Below are 15,831 nucleotides of genomic sequence, written 5' to 3'. Positions count from 1 at the left end.
AGACAAATGCTTTTGTATATCTGCGTCAGTCTTGTTACTGTAGAGTACTGTAGTTCTTGTTACTGTAGAGATGTCTCTCCAACCCCTCAGTCTCCGTTTTCTGTTAACTTTTCCATGTTTTTAATTTCCTTGTGCAATGATAATAAACACTGATAATAAACATCCCGAGTTTTATTTACTTGGGGAGGCTGACAGTTTTCTTTGTGTGATTCTAGAATTTGATATAACAGGTCTTAGTTTTTTTGGTGTGTCCTTAGTTCCACTGAGGAGATGGTATTTCCCGGTGTATATATATATTTTTTTAAACAGAACTGATCACTGCATCTCAGAGCCTGTAGCTTAAGTGGTGCACTGGGGGGCATTGTTCTTGAATTCTGGCCTTGCATTCCATTCTACTGTATCTGACAGGAATTAAAAGGGAAGAATACAGAGCTTTATCCATTGTCTGAGCTAAGTCTGTTTTAGTCTCTCAAACTCTGATTAGTGCTTTTTTTGTGCACTTCAGACTCCAGTATTACAGCCAGGCAGACTGCACTGATCTGCAGTTCTAAAACTGGAGGCTGGAACCTGCATTGCAAGGTCTCGTTGTGTGGATACCAGCAATTGTGGTTCATCATGAATTATAGATCTTGTTTTCAGGCTATAAATTCAGAGTACTGTAGCTGTAAAAGCTCATGAGGCCTCTCCTAAATTATACCCACTAAAATAAATACAGAACTAAAGAGAATTAAACAAAATTTGGACTGGCAAGACCAACTCAAAAAGAGGGTGATCTGGAAGATTGCCTTTATGGTTGTGTACCAAGGGTGCTGTATTGCAGTTGTGTGACCAGGTTTTGGAGGGCTACAGGGGTGGGTTCTGTGAGAAGCTAGTAGAAGCTTCCTCTATGTCTGACAGAACTAATGCTCCAGTATGGACCCACCACTGGTGAAGATGGGCTCAGGAATGATGGTAGAAACACCACTGTGATCATAGATCTATGAAAAGAAAAAAAAGTTACTGCAAGGGGGTAATAGTGCTCAGAGAAAAGAGGAGTGAGAATAATGTGACAGGAAGAGTTCTGCAGTCCCCAAGGTCAGAGGGCAAGGAGGTGCTCCAGGTGCCAGAGATGGGATTCCCTGCAGCCTATGGTGAAGACCATGGTGAGGTGGCTCCTCAGGGTAGCCCCTGCAGTCCGTGGATATCTGTGGGGGTGCAGAGATCCACCTACAGCTCATGGAGGAGCCCCACACTGAAATATGTGTATGCCCAAAAGAAGGTTGGGATCCCATGGAAAGCCTGTGCTGGAACAGGCTCCTGGGAGGGACCTCCATACCCATGGAGAGAGGAGCCTACCCTGGAGCAGATTTGCTGACAGGACTTGCAACCATGTGGGGGACCCAGGCTGGAGCAGCCTTTTCTTTAAGTACTGCACCCTGTGGAAAAGGATGCATGCTCGAGCAGTTAATGAAGAACTGTAGCTCATGGACAGGATTCACATTGGAGAAGTTTGTGGAGGATTGTCTGCTGTGGGAGGGATGCTGGAGCAGGGTATGGACCCTCCCTGAGGAGGAAGCAATGGCCGAAACAACATGTGATGAACTGCTGAGGGGACAGAGGTAGAGATTCAGGAATACAGTTAAGCCCAGGAAGGTGTTTTTAAGATTTGATTTACTTCTGATTATCCTGCTCTGATTTTGATTGGTAGTAAGTTCAATTAGTTTCCACAAGTCGAGTCTTTTGCATGTGACTGTATTTGGTGAGTGATCCCTCCCTGCCCATAACTTGCAAGTCTTTTGGTAAATTTGAAATGATGGGAACAGCTTTGGTGGGCGCCTGGCATCTAGCCAGGGTGCAACCTGGACCTAGCGTGTGTGTATGTTGAGTCAGCACAAGCAGGGCTCAGGGACAACCACAAAACTGTGGCTGAAATGCGAAGAGTAAATTTCTTTTCTTTACCTTGCTCACTGGGGGATCTCCAAAGCAGCTTCAGATGCATGCAAGCAGAGAGGCAGGCACTGTGGAACTTGGTCCTTGCTAGAGGATCACTGAAACTTCTGCTCACACCTGTTTTTCAGGGATTCTTGCAGGGATATTTTACTCCTGTGCTTTGACCTTTCCCAGTGTAGGTCAGGAATCTCAAGCGTGTTTGACAGAGTGCCTTGAAGTCTGTTGCAGTGCTGTGCTATCTGACTTCAGATATTCTGCTTGTGAGACACGCAAACAGAGACAACAGTTAGAATGACACATGTATTTTTCTACACTCAAGCTGTAAGTCACTTAGGCATGTTTACAGTCCCCCTCACTAATCTTCCACTATTTTCCCCAGCGTGTTTGCTTATGTCTTGTCCGCAGGTGAGGTGGGTAACTATGGAGAATTGCTGTGTTGTTATTGTAGCTAACTGCTGCATGTATGAGATTCAGCATTTGCTTATACTGACTGTCTTGTCATTTCAGGGATCATCCATGTATCAAGTGGACCGGTGGTGGCTGCAGGCGGGTTCCTGTCTTGGTGTTTCACGCTGAAGCCATTCTGACTCAGGACAGCTACCTCCGTCTAATTGGAGGTGAGTGCTACTATGTGCCAGCTTTTGGCCTGAAGGCATCAGGTAAAAGTCTCTTACCTGATGTTCCCTTCACTTTGTGGTGGGAACAGGACATGGTAGGAAAGAAGTTAGAATCCTCTCTAGTCTCTGACCCCTGAGACATTCAGAAATGCTTAATCCATTGGTGAGTGCTTATAATGTCTTTGGACGATGATAAGTGTGTCTGTCCCTCCGCTGGGCCCTGATGTATTTTGAGTTGGAACTGTCTGCTTGCACATTGAACTTGGAGGACATGCTAGAACTTAGAACCAGAATACAAGTTCACCATAGCTAAGACCTTAAAATCAATCATTGGAGTGAGTTTTGAGAGCATTTCACTGGGAAATAGAGCAGCTAACCTCACAGTTGAACAATAATAAGCCGTTGTAACAAATCTGAGTCTACAACTTCGTAACCCTGAGAAGGCCATGAACAAAATGGTTGCTGGCAGCACTTGAGTTTGGAGACCAAACCTGTCTACTCTAAAGAGGCTGGGTTGTTACAGACAGTCGCTTTGGATTTGAAAAGTTAGTTCTTGTGGGTGTGTACAGCTGGGAGCTCGTTCTGGATGTGCTGAGTTGGAAAAAAGCTAAAATCTACTCAGCTTCTTTTTGTGAAGGTGCTGACACTTCTTTCTTCTCTTGCTTTTTCCTTTCTTAGGTAATTGGTGCTTTTGTTTCTAATATCCTATCCAAGCAGAAATGCTTCTGGCTCATTGGGGTAAGGGGTGGAGAAGGTGATTTATATGTGGAAACTCCTGATCCTTTTGATGTGAGTTAAAAACATACTTGGATGGTGCCAGAAGCTTGTGGTAATTGTAACTCACATTTTTACTGGAGTGTGGGTCTACTTTTTCTCACATGGTTTAACAAGTTTACTGCTCAATAGTGCAACTTGTTGAATTTCCTCTAGCTTTGTCTTATTCCTGATTATGATACTTCTTACTTTCTTGGCTTACTTTTGTTGATAGAACATATTTCCTGAAGTTTAATCTAATTTTCACCCTTTTATTCTCAGTTTGAATCAATTTGTAAGCTGCCTTTTCTAGGCAGTTCTGTATTCTAGCATTGCAATTTCTTTCTCTACTGTCTCTTGAACTTTTTTGGATTGCCACATCCTTTTATATTACAACTGACGTCTAGTCTTGCTATTTGCTTTTGGTTTATCTTGTACCTCCAGGGCTGTTCACTGCCTTTGTTTTAATGACTTTCTACTTTTTGTTTACTTTATTTCTTATGGTATTTGTAGTTATTTGTTGGAAGATTGGTACAGGTAAATGAGATGTAAACGAAAATTTAGTGCTTTATTTTGGGCTTTCAGGATCTGAAAAATGATCACATAAGCTATCCGTGTCAATGAGGGGCATTAGATGTGATTACTTTTTGCTGGGAATACCAATATTAAATAGAGAAGAAAGCTGGAATCATGTTTGGAATGTTATAAAGCAGTCTATATAATGGAATGTTTTTTAAAAAAATCTAGATATTTGTTAGGATGTCCTGTGCTCTTTTTTTTAATATAATGGGGTTTGAGTGTGAGTCAGTTCAGTGGTTCTGATGTTGGCATTTCCTATCTCCCTTTGCCTGTTATATGCTGCTACTCTCTGTGAATTAGGTGCAGCTGTAGTGTCTGAGTCCTTTTCTGTGGTAGCATGAGTGACTTTGGTTTATTTTTCCAGGTGCAGACTAATCCCATGTCTCTTTGCCTCTTCACAGAGCGCTTCCACATGTCCTATAAGATTGTGCGGACAGACAGCCGGCTGGTTCGGAACATTCTGACTGCCCATGGATTCCATGAGGTGAGTGCAACAAGCTTGTGGTCTGATTTTGTGCTGGGCTGGGAGGAGATTATAATGTTTTTGGTTTTTTCTTCTTTTAAACTCTGCAGTGTTAGAACCAGGAAGTTGCTGTGCCCCTCCCTTGAGGTTTTTGGTTTTGTCTTTTAATGTACTCTGCTAGTCAGGCTGAAAAGACGTCATTTTGCTCTCTCAGAGGAGAACCCATTAGTGTTAAGCCTTCAAAAATAGGGGCAAAGGAATGCTGAAGTTTGGTCATGTGCTTTTTCTCTTTTTGCTTTTAAAGGATCACACCCTTGGAAAGATCTGAAGGATTTCATTTCTCAGCCTTCACAATCTCTCACAAGTATTGATGTAGTATTTCACACTTCTCTTCTAGTGCCTTCTTGCTCTAAAGAGTGTCCTGTATGCAGCTAATGACAATTTGGAAGATGTGTAGGGTTGATCTTTTTCAGAATAACAGCAGCTTAAGGAATTGATTTGACAAGTTTCCTGAAGATATTTAAAATGCTTTGCAAACTATGTTTAAACTGTCTTTGAAAATAAGTCTCACAACTTAGTTTAGAAAAATTTGATATACTTTTTTTTTCCCAGCATGGGAATACCTTAGGGCAGCAGTTTGGCTGGAGTTGCCCTTATATTAGAGATAAGTCTTCTGTTTAAGACTTTGGCCTTCTGGATCTAGGGACAAAGTGGTGTTGCTTTTCATTAGTTCAATGTTTGAGTGGTGTTTTTTTATGTTACTTTTCAGGTTCACCCTAATAGCAGTGATTATAATCTCATGTGGACAGGATCACACTTGAAGCCCTGCTTGCTGCGTTCCCTTACAGATGTTCAGAAAGTCAACCATTTCCCCAGGTAAGGCCTTGATACCATATTTTGTTGAACATCTCTGCGATGATTTGCAAAAATAGAGTACATGTGGTACTGTAAAATCCCAACACTGGGCCAGTGCCATGTGCCATCTTCATTCTTAATGGCCTTTGGGGTTTCTGGGGAATAGTATGTAAAATAAAATGCTTGTCTGTAGCCCAAATATTGGATTTTTAATTTTGCTTTCTTTATTTGATGATAAATTACTTGTGACTTTGGGTTTTTAGTTAAAAGGATGGAGTTATGTCCCCAGCTAAAGTTTGTATCCACAATGATAAATGTGTTTCAGTCTGTCTTGGGAATTGCAGGAGGTGCCACAAACGATATTAATGCAGCCATAAAGCAGAGGCAGTAAAGCTTGTGAGTAGTTGCACGTTAGGGTTTAGACATCTGACAAAGCTACAAATACTTCAGTAGCTAGAGCAAAGGGTTGCTGTAATGTTGGGGAAAAAATAGATACAGTCTCTTGTTTTGGGACTCCAGGTCATACGAACTGACACGAAAGGACAGACTGTACAAGAATGTCTGTCGAATGCAGATGGCCCATGGGTTCAAGACTTTCCATATCTTACCTCAGACTTTCATCCTCCCGACAGAGTACCAGGACTTCTGCAGTAAGTGAATGGCTGGTGGTGCCTAGACATAAAACAAAATAATGGGATGTGGGGGAATGGGAGTTATTTTTAGTATCCTAGCCTTTTGATCATGCCAGTGGTCAAGGCAACAAAATTAGAGGAAGCTGGGAAGACAGTAGAAAAGGTCCACACAATTTCTTTATGTAATTTCTATTCTGCTGTTTACTACATGCCTGTGTAAGTTTTCAAAAAGCTGATGTGGGCTTAAGATTCCAAAATAGAGGAGTTTTTATGTGCATAGTGTTGTTGATGATCAACTTCACAATATCACTACCTAATGTCTGGGAGTCCTGAAGTGAGAAATGCCAAAAGGGGGCATAGAGCAGAATGAATCTATCGAAGCAGCTGGGGGGCTTCAGGGAGGGGCTATAATAATTGCAGAGATTCAAAGGGATGAAATAACACATTGAAAAAACAGACTTTGATCTCCTTATGGAGTTCTCTAAAGCCTTTACTATAGACAATATTCTTGATTCTTGTTTCCGTATTAAGAAGCAAAATGGAAAATGTTGCAGAGTTGTGCTGTTTTCTTTTAACCAGATACCTATTCTAAGGACAGAGGCCCATGGATAGTGAAGCCTGTGGCCTCTTCCAGAGGTCGAGGTGTCTATCTGGTAAATAATGTAAGTATTCACTAGAAGGACTGCTTTTCAGTAACACTGTCTTCACAACTATGTCAGCTTCCAGGCAAGAGGCATAGAGACATCTAACTGGTCACTGGCCTTACTTTCAACTTCAGCCTTATATTGGTGAGCAGTTCAACAGCCCTGAGCAGCTTGGAAAGCCTGCCTGGGCCTGTGCTGCATAACCAAAAGCAATCTACCTCTTTTTGTGCTGTGCTCATCTTGCAATCTACCTTCAGGTCTTAGCTTATTAGGAGCAAGCTTATACTCCCTGAGACAATTTGGGAAGCTGTGCTGATTCATGCCCTCTTTGTGTCTGACAGTAGGCTAACCTTGTGGAGATTTCCAGAGCTCTTCTTAGTTGTTTCCCTTCGTGACCTAAACAATCCTCAAAGAGACCCCTCATCTCCCACTTCTCTATGGAAAAGCCCAGTTTAAATGAATCTTGATAGAGTAGGAAGTGTATCAATCTTAAAGCTATGTTACCTAAAGCCAGTGTGTCCTTCCTGAGGTGTAATGGGGATAGTTTTTGAAAGCAATGTGCAGGTTTTAGTGTCTTTTGCTCTCTGTGGACTTTGCAGGGAGTTAGGTTGTCATAGGTAACAAATACATCTGAGCTAGAGCCAAATATGAGAGGGGATTCCAATAAATATGCTCAGCAGCAAAATGACTGTTGAGTCATTTTGTTTTCACTCATTCAAACCCCTTTATCCTTCCCTGCACTGAAGGGGTCATGCTGCCTCATCTGTTCTCTACTTGGATTGTTTCCCATAAAATAAGGGAGCAATTCGCCAAGTGTATGAGGTAAGTATTTCCAGAGCTACACTCAGTTTTTTCTTTGCTTGAAAGGGAGGGATGAGCTCAGGCTCACATGGCAGCTGGCCATGACCTGGGGAAAATACCCTTCTGGGACCCATATCCCTTTGTGTATTTCTGTTCGAGAAACACTGCAGCTAGTTTGGCCCACAGGCCAGTTTTCTTCAGTGTGATGCCATTAAAAGAGTGTCTTCCAGAATCTCATCACAGAAGGTTTTGAAAACAACAATAACCCCTCCAAACATAACAAACCTTTGCATATCCCTGATCCATATAGAACAGTGTGTCACTTTTGCGTGATATTCTGAGTGAAGTTGAGCTTGTTCTCTCACATTCTATGTAAGCATTTTATATGCTTAGCTTTTCTGCTCATGATGCTGGTGTTGTGCTGAATAGATGCAAAATTGAATAAAGGCAGAATCCTGTGATTCTCTTGCCTCTTTTGCAAACTGAAGGCAAGAAAGTATTGCGCAAGAAACTGGCTACAAGAGAGCCTTACATACAGCAAAAAGTAAAAGCTTTTTCAACAGATCCCATAACTTTGCAATTTGTATTTGTCATAGTTGGAGCTTTCTGTTCTTACCTGCAAGTGTAGCTTTTTTTGGGTACAGGAGCTCCTGCTATTAACTGAGACACAATAGAAAGTAGGCAAAAAGGTTGGATACCTGCCCAGGATGTAGTTATAAAGATCACAATTGGAGTCGTTTTCTTCACTTGTGACTTCTCCAGCAATGTAGTTATATACTTCATCCTTGGTCTTCTAAACCTCTTCTCCTTGTGTTTGGTTAAACCCTTGAGAAACAAACAGAGTAACAGTTATTTCTTAGATGTGGGTTGTTTTTTTCTCTGCCCATTTTACGTCATTGCCATGTGGCTGTTAAATTTGTATACTGTTCTGAGTGTTTTACTGGAAAATTCAATGAACAGGTTTTTTTGGCAATGTAATCATTCCTAGACTTCTCTTTAAGAGCTAATTACTTTACACGTGTTGTGACTGACAGTTGTTTTTTCATTTTGATTTTATTTCTTCCTTCCCCAGACACAGTTATTGGTACAAGTGGCTTCAGGAGGGAAAGACAGGAAAAAATGGCGGATTTGATCTAATTTCTTCTTATTCCTTACATCTCCTGTTTTTTCACTCTTAAATTCTCTGTTCTTCTGCAGCCAAACCAAATCGTAGTGGAAGACAACATCTTGGTGTCTCGTTACATCAGCAATCCGTTGCTCATAGATGGTGAGTGTGCTTAGGAAGTGCTTTTCTCCCTTCCCCTAACCCCACATCTGAGGATCTCCGCAACCTTTGCAGGAGTTCAGTTGAATAATTGAGTGGTCTAGCTTGGGCTAGCATCAGACAAATGTAACTAGAGAATTCATTAAAACCTGGAAGCTTTTCAACTGGGATAGCTTCAGGCATCTGTGTCAGTAACAGATAATGGTTTATTGCTCTCAGTCTGTTGAAATTCCTCAACTAGTTATGATGTCTGAAAGAACTTGCAGTCACTGACTCTTGACAACTGTATTTCAGATTTTAAGTTCGATGTGCGTCTCTATGTTCTGGTTACATCCTATGATCCACTTGTCGTCTATCTCTACGAGGAAGGATTGGCCAGGTATGGGAGAAGTCTTTGTTTTTCAGTGTACCTGCACTTGATGATCCAGATATTCCTTGGCTTGCCTCTCTACTCCTGTAACAATAGTAAAATGAGAAAAGTGCCAGTTAGGGAATTCTGCTGAGTTTAAATAGGTGATGTTTCATCATGCTGTGTCCCATCAGGTTTCTTCATACAGATTATAGGATCTTGAGTGAGGGATTTTATTATTTTTATATATAATTAATAAAGCAAGTTTTCAACTCTTAAGGGTTGAATGGCCAAACAGATCATCATTGGCATGTTCATTCTCAAGGTTGAGTTCTTGAAACTTGGGATTGTTGATACCTTTGTGCCTCTTCTCCATTCTCCAAGGGGAAGGGAATCCAAGCTTTCTCAAATTTATACTAAGAAAAATGTAGTTGGAGACCTGTTAATAAATGAGATCAGTGACTCATTCATTTCAATGACTCTTCTAAATTTTAGGTCAGCATTTGTATTTTCTGCAGTATCTACTAAGTGTTTTTAGGCTAGTTCACTGTTTTTACCCTGCAAGATAAAAATTTTCCTTTTCATGTAAGTCATGAAAGACACCTAACATTCCCTAGAATCAATACTCATCTACCAAAAATACCGATTTTTCTTTATCCTGGAAATTTAGCAAAATATTTGTCTGTATTAACTAATGGATTTGAAGCAATCACCCCTCTGAATTCCCAACAGATTAGAATTTTAACTGTAGTGATGTTTGAGGAAAAAAAACCACACAACAGTTTTAAGTAATACTGTATCTTTCCTACAAGCACATCTGATGTATTCAGAATATGTCTAGGGTTCATGCCTGACATGGCTCTGACTTGGGTAGATACTGAATCCAAATTATCATTGTCCCAAGAAGATAATGAATCCCAAAGAATACATCAATAGTGATCCCACAAGAAATATTCATTAAACCAATGAACACCCTTCAGGTGTGTTGTGATGTGCTTCTGCCTGCAAAGATAATGTGAACACATTTTTTTCCCTAAAAGGAGGCAAAAAGGGGAAGCTCATCTTAAGTGGAAAGCTAAACAACTATATTCACTTTAGAAAGGGAGCCTTAAACATGCCAGTCATGCAAGACTGACTTTTCTCTTGGGAACTGGCAGCTAAATTGTTAGCTGCTAGTATTGTATGTTTTTGGAAAACGAAGAGGGAAACAAGATAGTGTAGCATTCCAGCATATTCTCAGAATGGGCAGTATATAGCAGGCCTTCAAAGATGGGAGTTGCACTATCACTGACGTCTTAAAGGTGGTTCTGCTGATCTTGTAACAAAGGAGTTTACTTCTGGAAAAACACATCTGTGTAAACGCAAGTGTTCTACTCCGGGCATAAGTGTGCATTTTTGCCAGTAGAGTAATGCAGTTTGCTTGATGGTAAGAGTGTGGGACTACGTATCTAGGTATCCATTCAGAAACATCAGTCTCAACAATTCTGGACTCTCAGTCTTCCAGCCTGTCTTCTCAGTGCCTGTCTGGTATCAGTACTTGCAAATCACTTTTCAGTTTTCTGAAATCCTTAGCAGTTTTAAGTGTGTTTAGATTACATTTGTTTAAACTGTAAACAAATCTGGTGCACATGGCGTTGACATACATGAGAAGTGGAACATAGATCTACAGGACACTCCAGTATCACTAATTAAAGTTTTCTGTTCTTTCCACTTGCATCCCATCCTTCAGCTTTCTGTGAGAGGTAGATAGTACATGGAGACTAAATGTGGCACTAGGTATCTCAATGCTGCTTTGCCGTATGGTCCACTCTACCAGTACAACTATAGAAGAGGTGTAGAAGAAATGGAAATAATGAGCTGTTATCTCTTGGAAAAGAGAGATAACTCTGGGCTCTGGAAAGTAGCTCTGCTTCTGTTACTAAACTTCAACTGCTCACTGAGAAGTTTCAGCTGAAGTGTCAGGTGTGGTTAAAGACTTGTAGTTGAAAGCTTTCACATGACAGCTGTAAGTTTATTGCAGGCGTATCTTTAATTATACTTAAGCTTTTCCCATCTGTGGTGGCTGTTCAGCTGATATGTTCATGCTGCAGGTGCTGGCAGCCTCTCTGGAGGACAATGCTCAAGGTGAGCAGAGGCTGATAAAACAGGTAGGCTGTTCTCTGTGGCCTCCAGATGGCACTAGTGGTCTTCAGTTGTAGCAATTTGCGTTTTCCCCATACCCTGCATTTGCAGATTCAGTTGGTGAGAGGTAAAGAACCTGGAGTTACTGGATTATGGCTTCCTATTTAACTGTTTTGCCATTCATTTTACAGTGTGAGTTATGTGTTGGGAGAGAGCATTGTATCTCATAGTGTAATGCTTTTGGTGTAAAGCTGGGACAAAAGTTTAGCTCTGCACGGGCAGGGAAATGTTTTAACCTTGGGGAGTAGAAGTTGTTTTTAATACTTTGCTTAAGGAAGAAAACCCTATGCTGCTTAAGGGTACAACTGGGTGGTAATGTCAGGGTCTGGAATCAAAGGTGGTATAATAGAAGCAATCTAAGGTGGAAAATACCAGCAGAACAAAGCAATCTGGTTTTGGAACCTCAGTTAGTGCTGTGGTGCACTGTGGTGACTTCCATGTTTTGAATTTCCTTTCTGAAGGCAAATAGTCTCTGAAGTGTAGTAAGGATGACCTAGCTTGGTGTTTTAATTATTTTTTCCATTTTCTTACTTTGTCTGAAAGGTCACGTTCCTCTCTATGTTAGGCTTTGCATATTCCAAGAGGAACCTGACTTTCAGTAAACTTGATGGCCTCTACCAGAAAAGGAGTGCTAGGAGAAAACCATAAGATGTAATGATCTTTACAAGGAACAGACTTGGTATAAAAAACATTTGTGATGTTTGACTAGATATTTCCTTAGGCCTTGTTTCTTCTGGCACAGTTAGACTTGTCATGACATGATCTAGAGTGGAATTTGAGGCTTCAGAGTTGAGGAGAAGTAAGAGATTGTGGATCCAACATTTTTGTACCTTCCATTTCACTTTCCAAGTTTCATCTGAAGGAGATAGGAAGGGTGTGTACCCAGACGTATGTAACAAAGCCTTCAACTGTTGTGCTGGAAGTACTAAATAGCTATTTGGTTTGCCCTGGGCAAAGTTATCTCTTTTTTTTTTAAATTAATTTTTGTTTGTGTCAGGGTTTTTTTGTTTGGTTTTCTGGGGGGTTTTTTAGCTTTTTTGTTTGTGGTTTTGTTTTGCTTTTTGGGGGTTTTTTGTTTGTTTTGGATTTTTTTTTCCCTGTTTATCTTCTAAAAGAATATGGAGTAGAACTTAGGAAGCACTGATGTTGAGTAGGTTCCTTTTCTAACTGTTTCCATCCCACTCCTTATGGAATAAGCTGTAAAGGGGACAGAGGCTCAAATGAACAGAGTCAACTATCAGACTTCTGGGGAGTTAAGAATGGTATCAGTGAACGTGCTCTGTTTTTATCTTTAGTTACAATACAACTTTTCTAGTCGTGCCTCCCTCGAACTCTATCAAAACTCCTTGCATATTTTGTGCCTGGTGGATGTCTAGAAGGAACGCTGCTAATAGATTAATTTGGAGATGTTCAGTGATCTGTTTGGAGGGAGTGGAGTGGGATGGGGATATTTTTCCTCTGTCTTGAGGCTTGAAACAAGACTGAAGCTGTGTGCTAGACATAAAGCAGCACTGGGTGACTTAAGATCCTCCTGCTGGATTGAAGAGTGTGTTGAACACTTTTCTAGTACATATTAAAAAAAAAAGGTAGACACAGTGTGTTGCCATGCATCTGTTAAATTAGCAGATATTTAGTAACTTTGTACTGGAAAGGACAATTATAATCTAGATTGGTTGTCTGTGATCACAGCCTGGAGAACTGTAGTTGAGACCTTTGCATTGAAGGTATAATTTTGGAAAACTAGGTGGTTGTGGCAAGCTTGGTCCAGGTTTGCCTGAGGGTATAACTCTGTCATCTATCATACATTAAAAATCCTGGTAGTTTTGTTTATCTGAGATTTCTAAAACAGGCAATATAAAACAGGTAATATATTTATTGACATCTCTTTTATATCTTAGTTCAAATAAGAGTTACATTGTTAACAAACTACAGTCCTAATTATGAGCTTTGACATGCTTTTGAAGGTGACTCTCCAAGTCACCTCCCAGTTATGTGGGAGTCCCAAGGCTTCACTTAGAGCCAACTGCTGAATTGGTGGATTATGCTGGTGTTTTAGGGGCATTCATGTGAGTAGAGAATAACAAGCCTGACTTGTGCCTGAAGTACAGCTGAAGAGAACATAGGACCAGGAATAGCTTGTGCTGTTGGTAAACTGTCCCTGTTCTGCTAGTTCTTTCTCCTGTCTAACTTCCCCTCCTGTATTGGACAAAAATGAGCCTGGTAGACCTCTCTTGCCTGATGCCCACCTGCAGTGGGGGGAATTCGTAGTGAAATGGCTCCTTCTTTTGGAGAGACTTCTTGATAGAGTACTTTTTCTCCTAAATCACTTTTAGACAGCCCTATTTCTGAACTTGAATTGAACTGAAAGGGTCAAGAACTTGTCATTCAGATTTACACTGAATTTGAAAAATAGATTAGAGAAAAAGAAGCAAAACTGAGCTGAAACCCAGACATTGTTGCAAAGGGCCCAAGAAGCAGCGGCTTGGGGAGACTTTCTAGTGGGACTCAAGGGTTTGCTCTGGGGTTAGACCACTGGGCTTTGCAGCACTGCCACTAGCTGCCATGCTGCCACCTGAGCTCACACCGCTCAGCCTTGTGGCACCCTTCCTTCAGTAGCTGAATTGACACTGGCTCCTCTGGGATATTCACCATTTCTGTGCTGGATTCCTGTGGTTTCCAAAGAATTCAGGTATTTGCTTTGAGCTGAGGAATTCACAGTAGCTCACAGGCTGTGCTTAGCCAGAGCTGGCTGAGGCAGCTGCAGCAGCCCCATCCCACTTGCAGTAACCCCTGCCCAGCAGCCTCTGCTCCTTAGGGAGTGCAACTCGTTTATTTCTGCATGGACCACTGGGATCTGGCTGCAGCCACTTCAGTAGACAGTGCTCCGTGCAGAAGCTGTGGAGCAATGTTATTCACTCTGTGCCTGCTGGGCTTCAGGCCAGTGGATAGACCATCAAGCCAGAAGGCTTTATGTTGCTTCCTTACTTTTTAATGAAGATAATCAGATTCAGATCACTGAGGTGAATAACTACTGAATCACTGAGGTGCATAACTACATGACCTTACTGTTGTGCTTTACAGATAGGCTGCTAAGCAGTTGGTAGCTGCTTAGTTAAAGCTGGTCAGCTCCGTTGTTAAAGATGCTGACAGTTTGAACAATGAGAAACTAGAGAATGTGAGAAACAGAACATGAGAGGTTCACCAAATCACAGACTGGCTGACATTGGAAGGGATCTGGTCCAACCCCCTGTGCAAGTGAGACCATCTAGGTCTGGTTGCCCAGGGCCATGTCCAGATGTCTTTTGAATATCTCCAAGGAGGGAGACTCCACAGCTTCTCCAGGCAACCTGTGCCAGTACTTGGTTATCCTCATGGTGTTTTCTTGTGCTCTGAAGGTTCAAAATCATGTTAATGGCAATGCATAAATTGAAAACATTCAAATTTGTTGTGAAAAGATTTCAAAAAGTCTTTATTTCCCCCCCTGTTCCTCCAGACATCTGGTAAAACTGCTCCTGGATCTTGTTCTTTAGCATGGAACTGTTTGAGTAATTTTATTCAGCTTTGGTTAGAGAAACTGCCATCATAGAGGTGTCACCAAAACTTCTTTTTATGTTTAGTAATTCCCTTACAAGCTTTAGCTCCTGTTGGTACTCAATTGCTAACTGACGTATCAGGTGGATGCTGTGAAACATGTTAATGTTGGAGGTAGGGGATTGTAATGGTCTTTAGACTTCTATTTTCTGTCCTGTACTGTAAGGGAACTATGTTCCCTAAACAAAGTGACAGCTGATAGACTAACAGGGGAGCTAAAGTCTAATGCATGGGGAGGAATGAGGGAAAGTGACTCCAAGCATAAAATGTGAGGAGCATGCTTGTAAAAGCACTACACCGATTATTTCCAGGATGTTTATGCAGGAACTCTCTGTGCAGTCATGGAAAAGTCTATCATAATGTGTGGTTTTTTTGTAGAACTCCTTTGTGAGAAGAAGGATTAACTATTCTTTCCTTCTTCCCTCTCCAGAGTCTTTTCCCTTCTCCTCTTCCTTTCCCAGGCTCTGACTAGATGCCTCAAATAAGCATTCTGGAGCTGTCAAGTTTCATGCAAAACCATGTAACATCTTCTGTAAATATTTAATGGTCCAGTTTACATGTTTCTGGAATCACTTGCAAACTTTACCTTGTGGTTAATGCATTTCCTGAAGTAGTTCTGGAGATAAGACCAAGAGTGTTGTACAGTCCCTTGGGTACTGTCCTGCCTGGAACTGTGATGGTAAAATAGTAGTTTGGGTTGAGGTGGTGTGGGGATGTGAGTAAAGGGCCAAAGTTCGGTGTGGTGGATTTGTGGATTTTTCAGTGTGAGCTCTGACATGTTTTATAAACTGCTAGGTGAGCAGGGAAAAAACTTTCATGGCTCTTGAGAAGAAGGTGACCTATTGCAGGTGGAGCTCGAGTGTGGTCATTAGACTTCTAATGAACTCTTACAAGAAGGGGAAGGAAGACTGGAATCTGTTGGTATCTGAATACCAAAAGTGAAACTGTAACATGACATGACAGGGATGCCTCTGTGGGATGGCAGGGATGCTTAGAGCTGGGATGTCTCTAGATGGTTATACTGTTAGTCTGGAGGTTGAGGGTAGTTCTGGAGTCTGAAGGAATTAGTGGGGATTCTTTGCTTAATTTTCTTTTTGTGCTGCCCAGGCTAGCTGCTACTGCTGCTGCTACCACTTATATGCTTGCTTTTGGTTGCTCTTTTTTCCTCTCTGA

At 41.4% G+C, this 15,831-nt stretch overlaps 1 protein-coding gene across 6 annotated transcripts in view; it reads left to right on the top strand.

Moving 5' to 3' along the window:
* Window positions 1–15,831, top strand: part of TTLL5 (tubulin tyrosine ligase like 5) — a 127,179-nt gene that overhangs the window by 1,924 nt on the left and 109,424 nt on the right. For 4 of the 6 annotated variants that reach the window (XR_004418170.1, XR_004418168.1, XM_033061921.1 and 1 more), the window contains exons 3-9: window positions 2,437–2,546; window positions 4,280–4,362; window positions 5,111–5,217; window positions 5,716–5,846; window positions 6,408–6,490; window positions 8,471–8,540; window positions 8,832–8,916. Coding sequence is in view for 4 of the 6 variants with exons in the window: in XM_033061921.1 (XP_032917812.1) it covers window positions 2,437–2,546; window positions 4,280–4,362; window positions 5,111–5,217; window positions 5,716–5,846; window positions 6,408–6,490; window positions 8,471–8,540; window positions 8,832–8,916 (669 nt within the window). In the remaining 2 variants the exon portion in view is untranslated. The other 2 variants (XM_033061922.1, XM_033061923.2) reach the window with 2 other exon arrangements.

Source organism: Catharus ustulatus, chromosome 6 (genome assembly GCF_009819885.2).
Source record: "Catharus ustulatus isolate bCatUst1 chromosome 6, bCatUst1.pri.v2, whole genome shotgun sequence".
NCBI classification, from domain to species: Eukaryota; Metazoa; Chordata; class Aves; order Passeriformes; family Turdidae; genus Catharus; species Catharus ustulatus.
The sequence above is the reverse complement of the archived record's forward strand: the minus strand, read 5'-3'. Positions and strand labels throughout refer to the sequence as shown.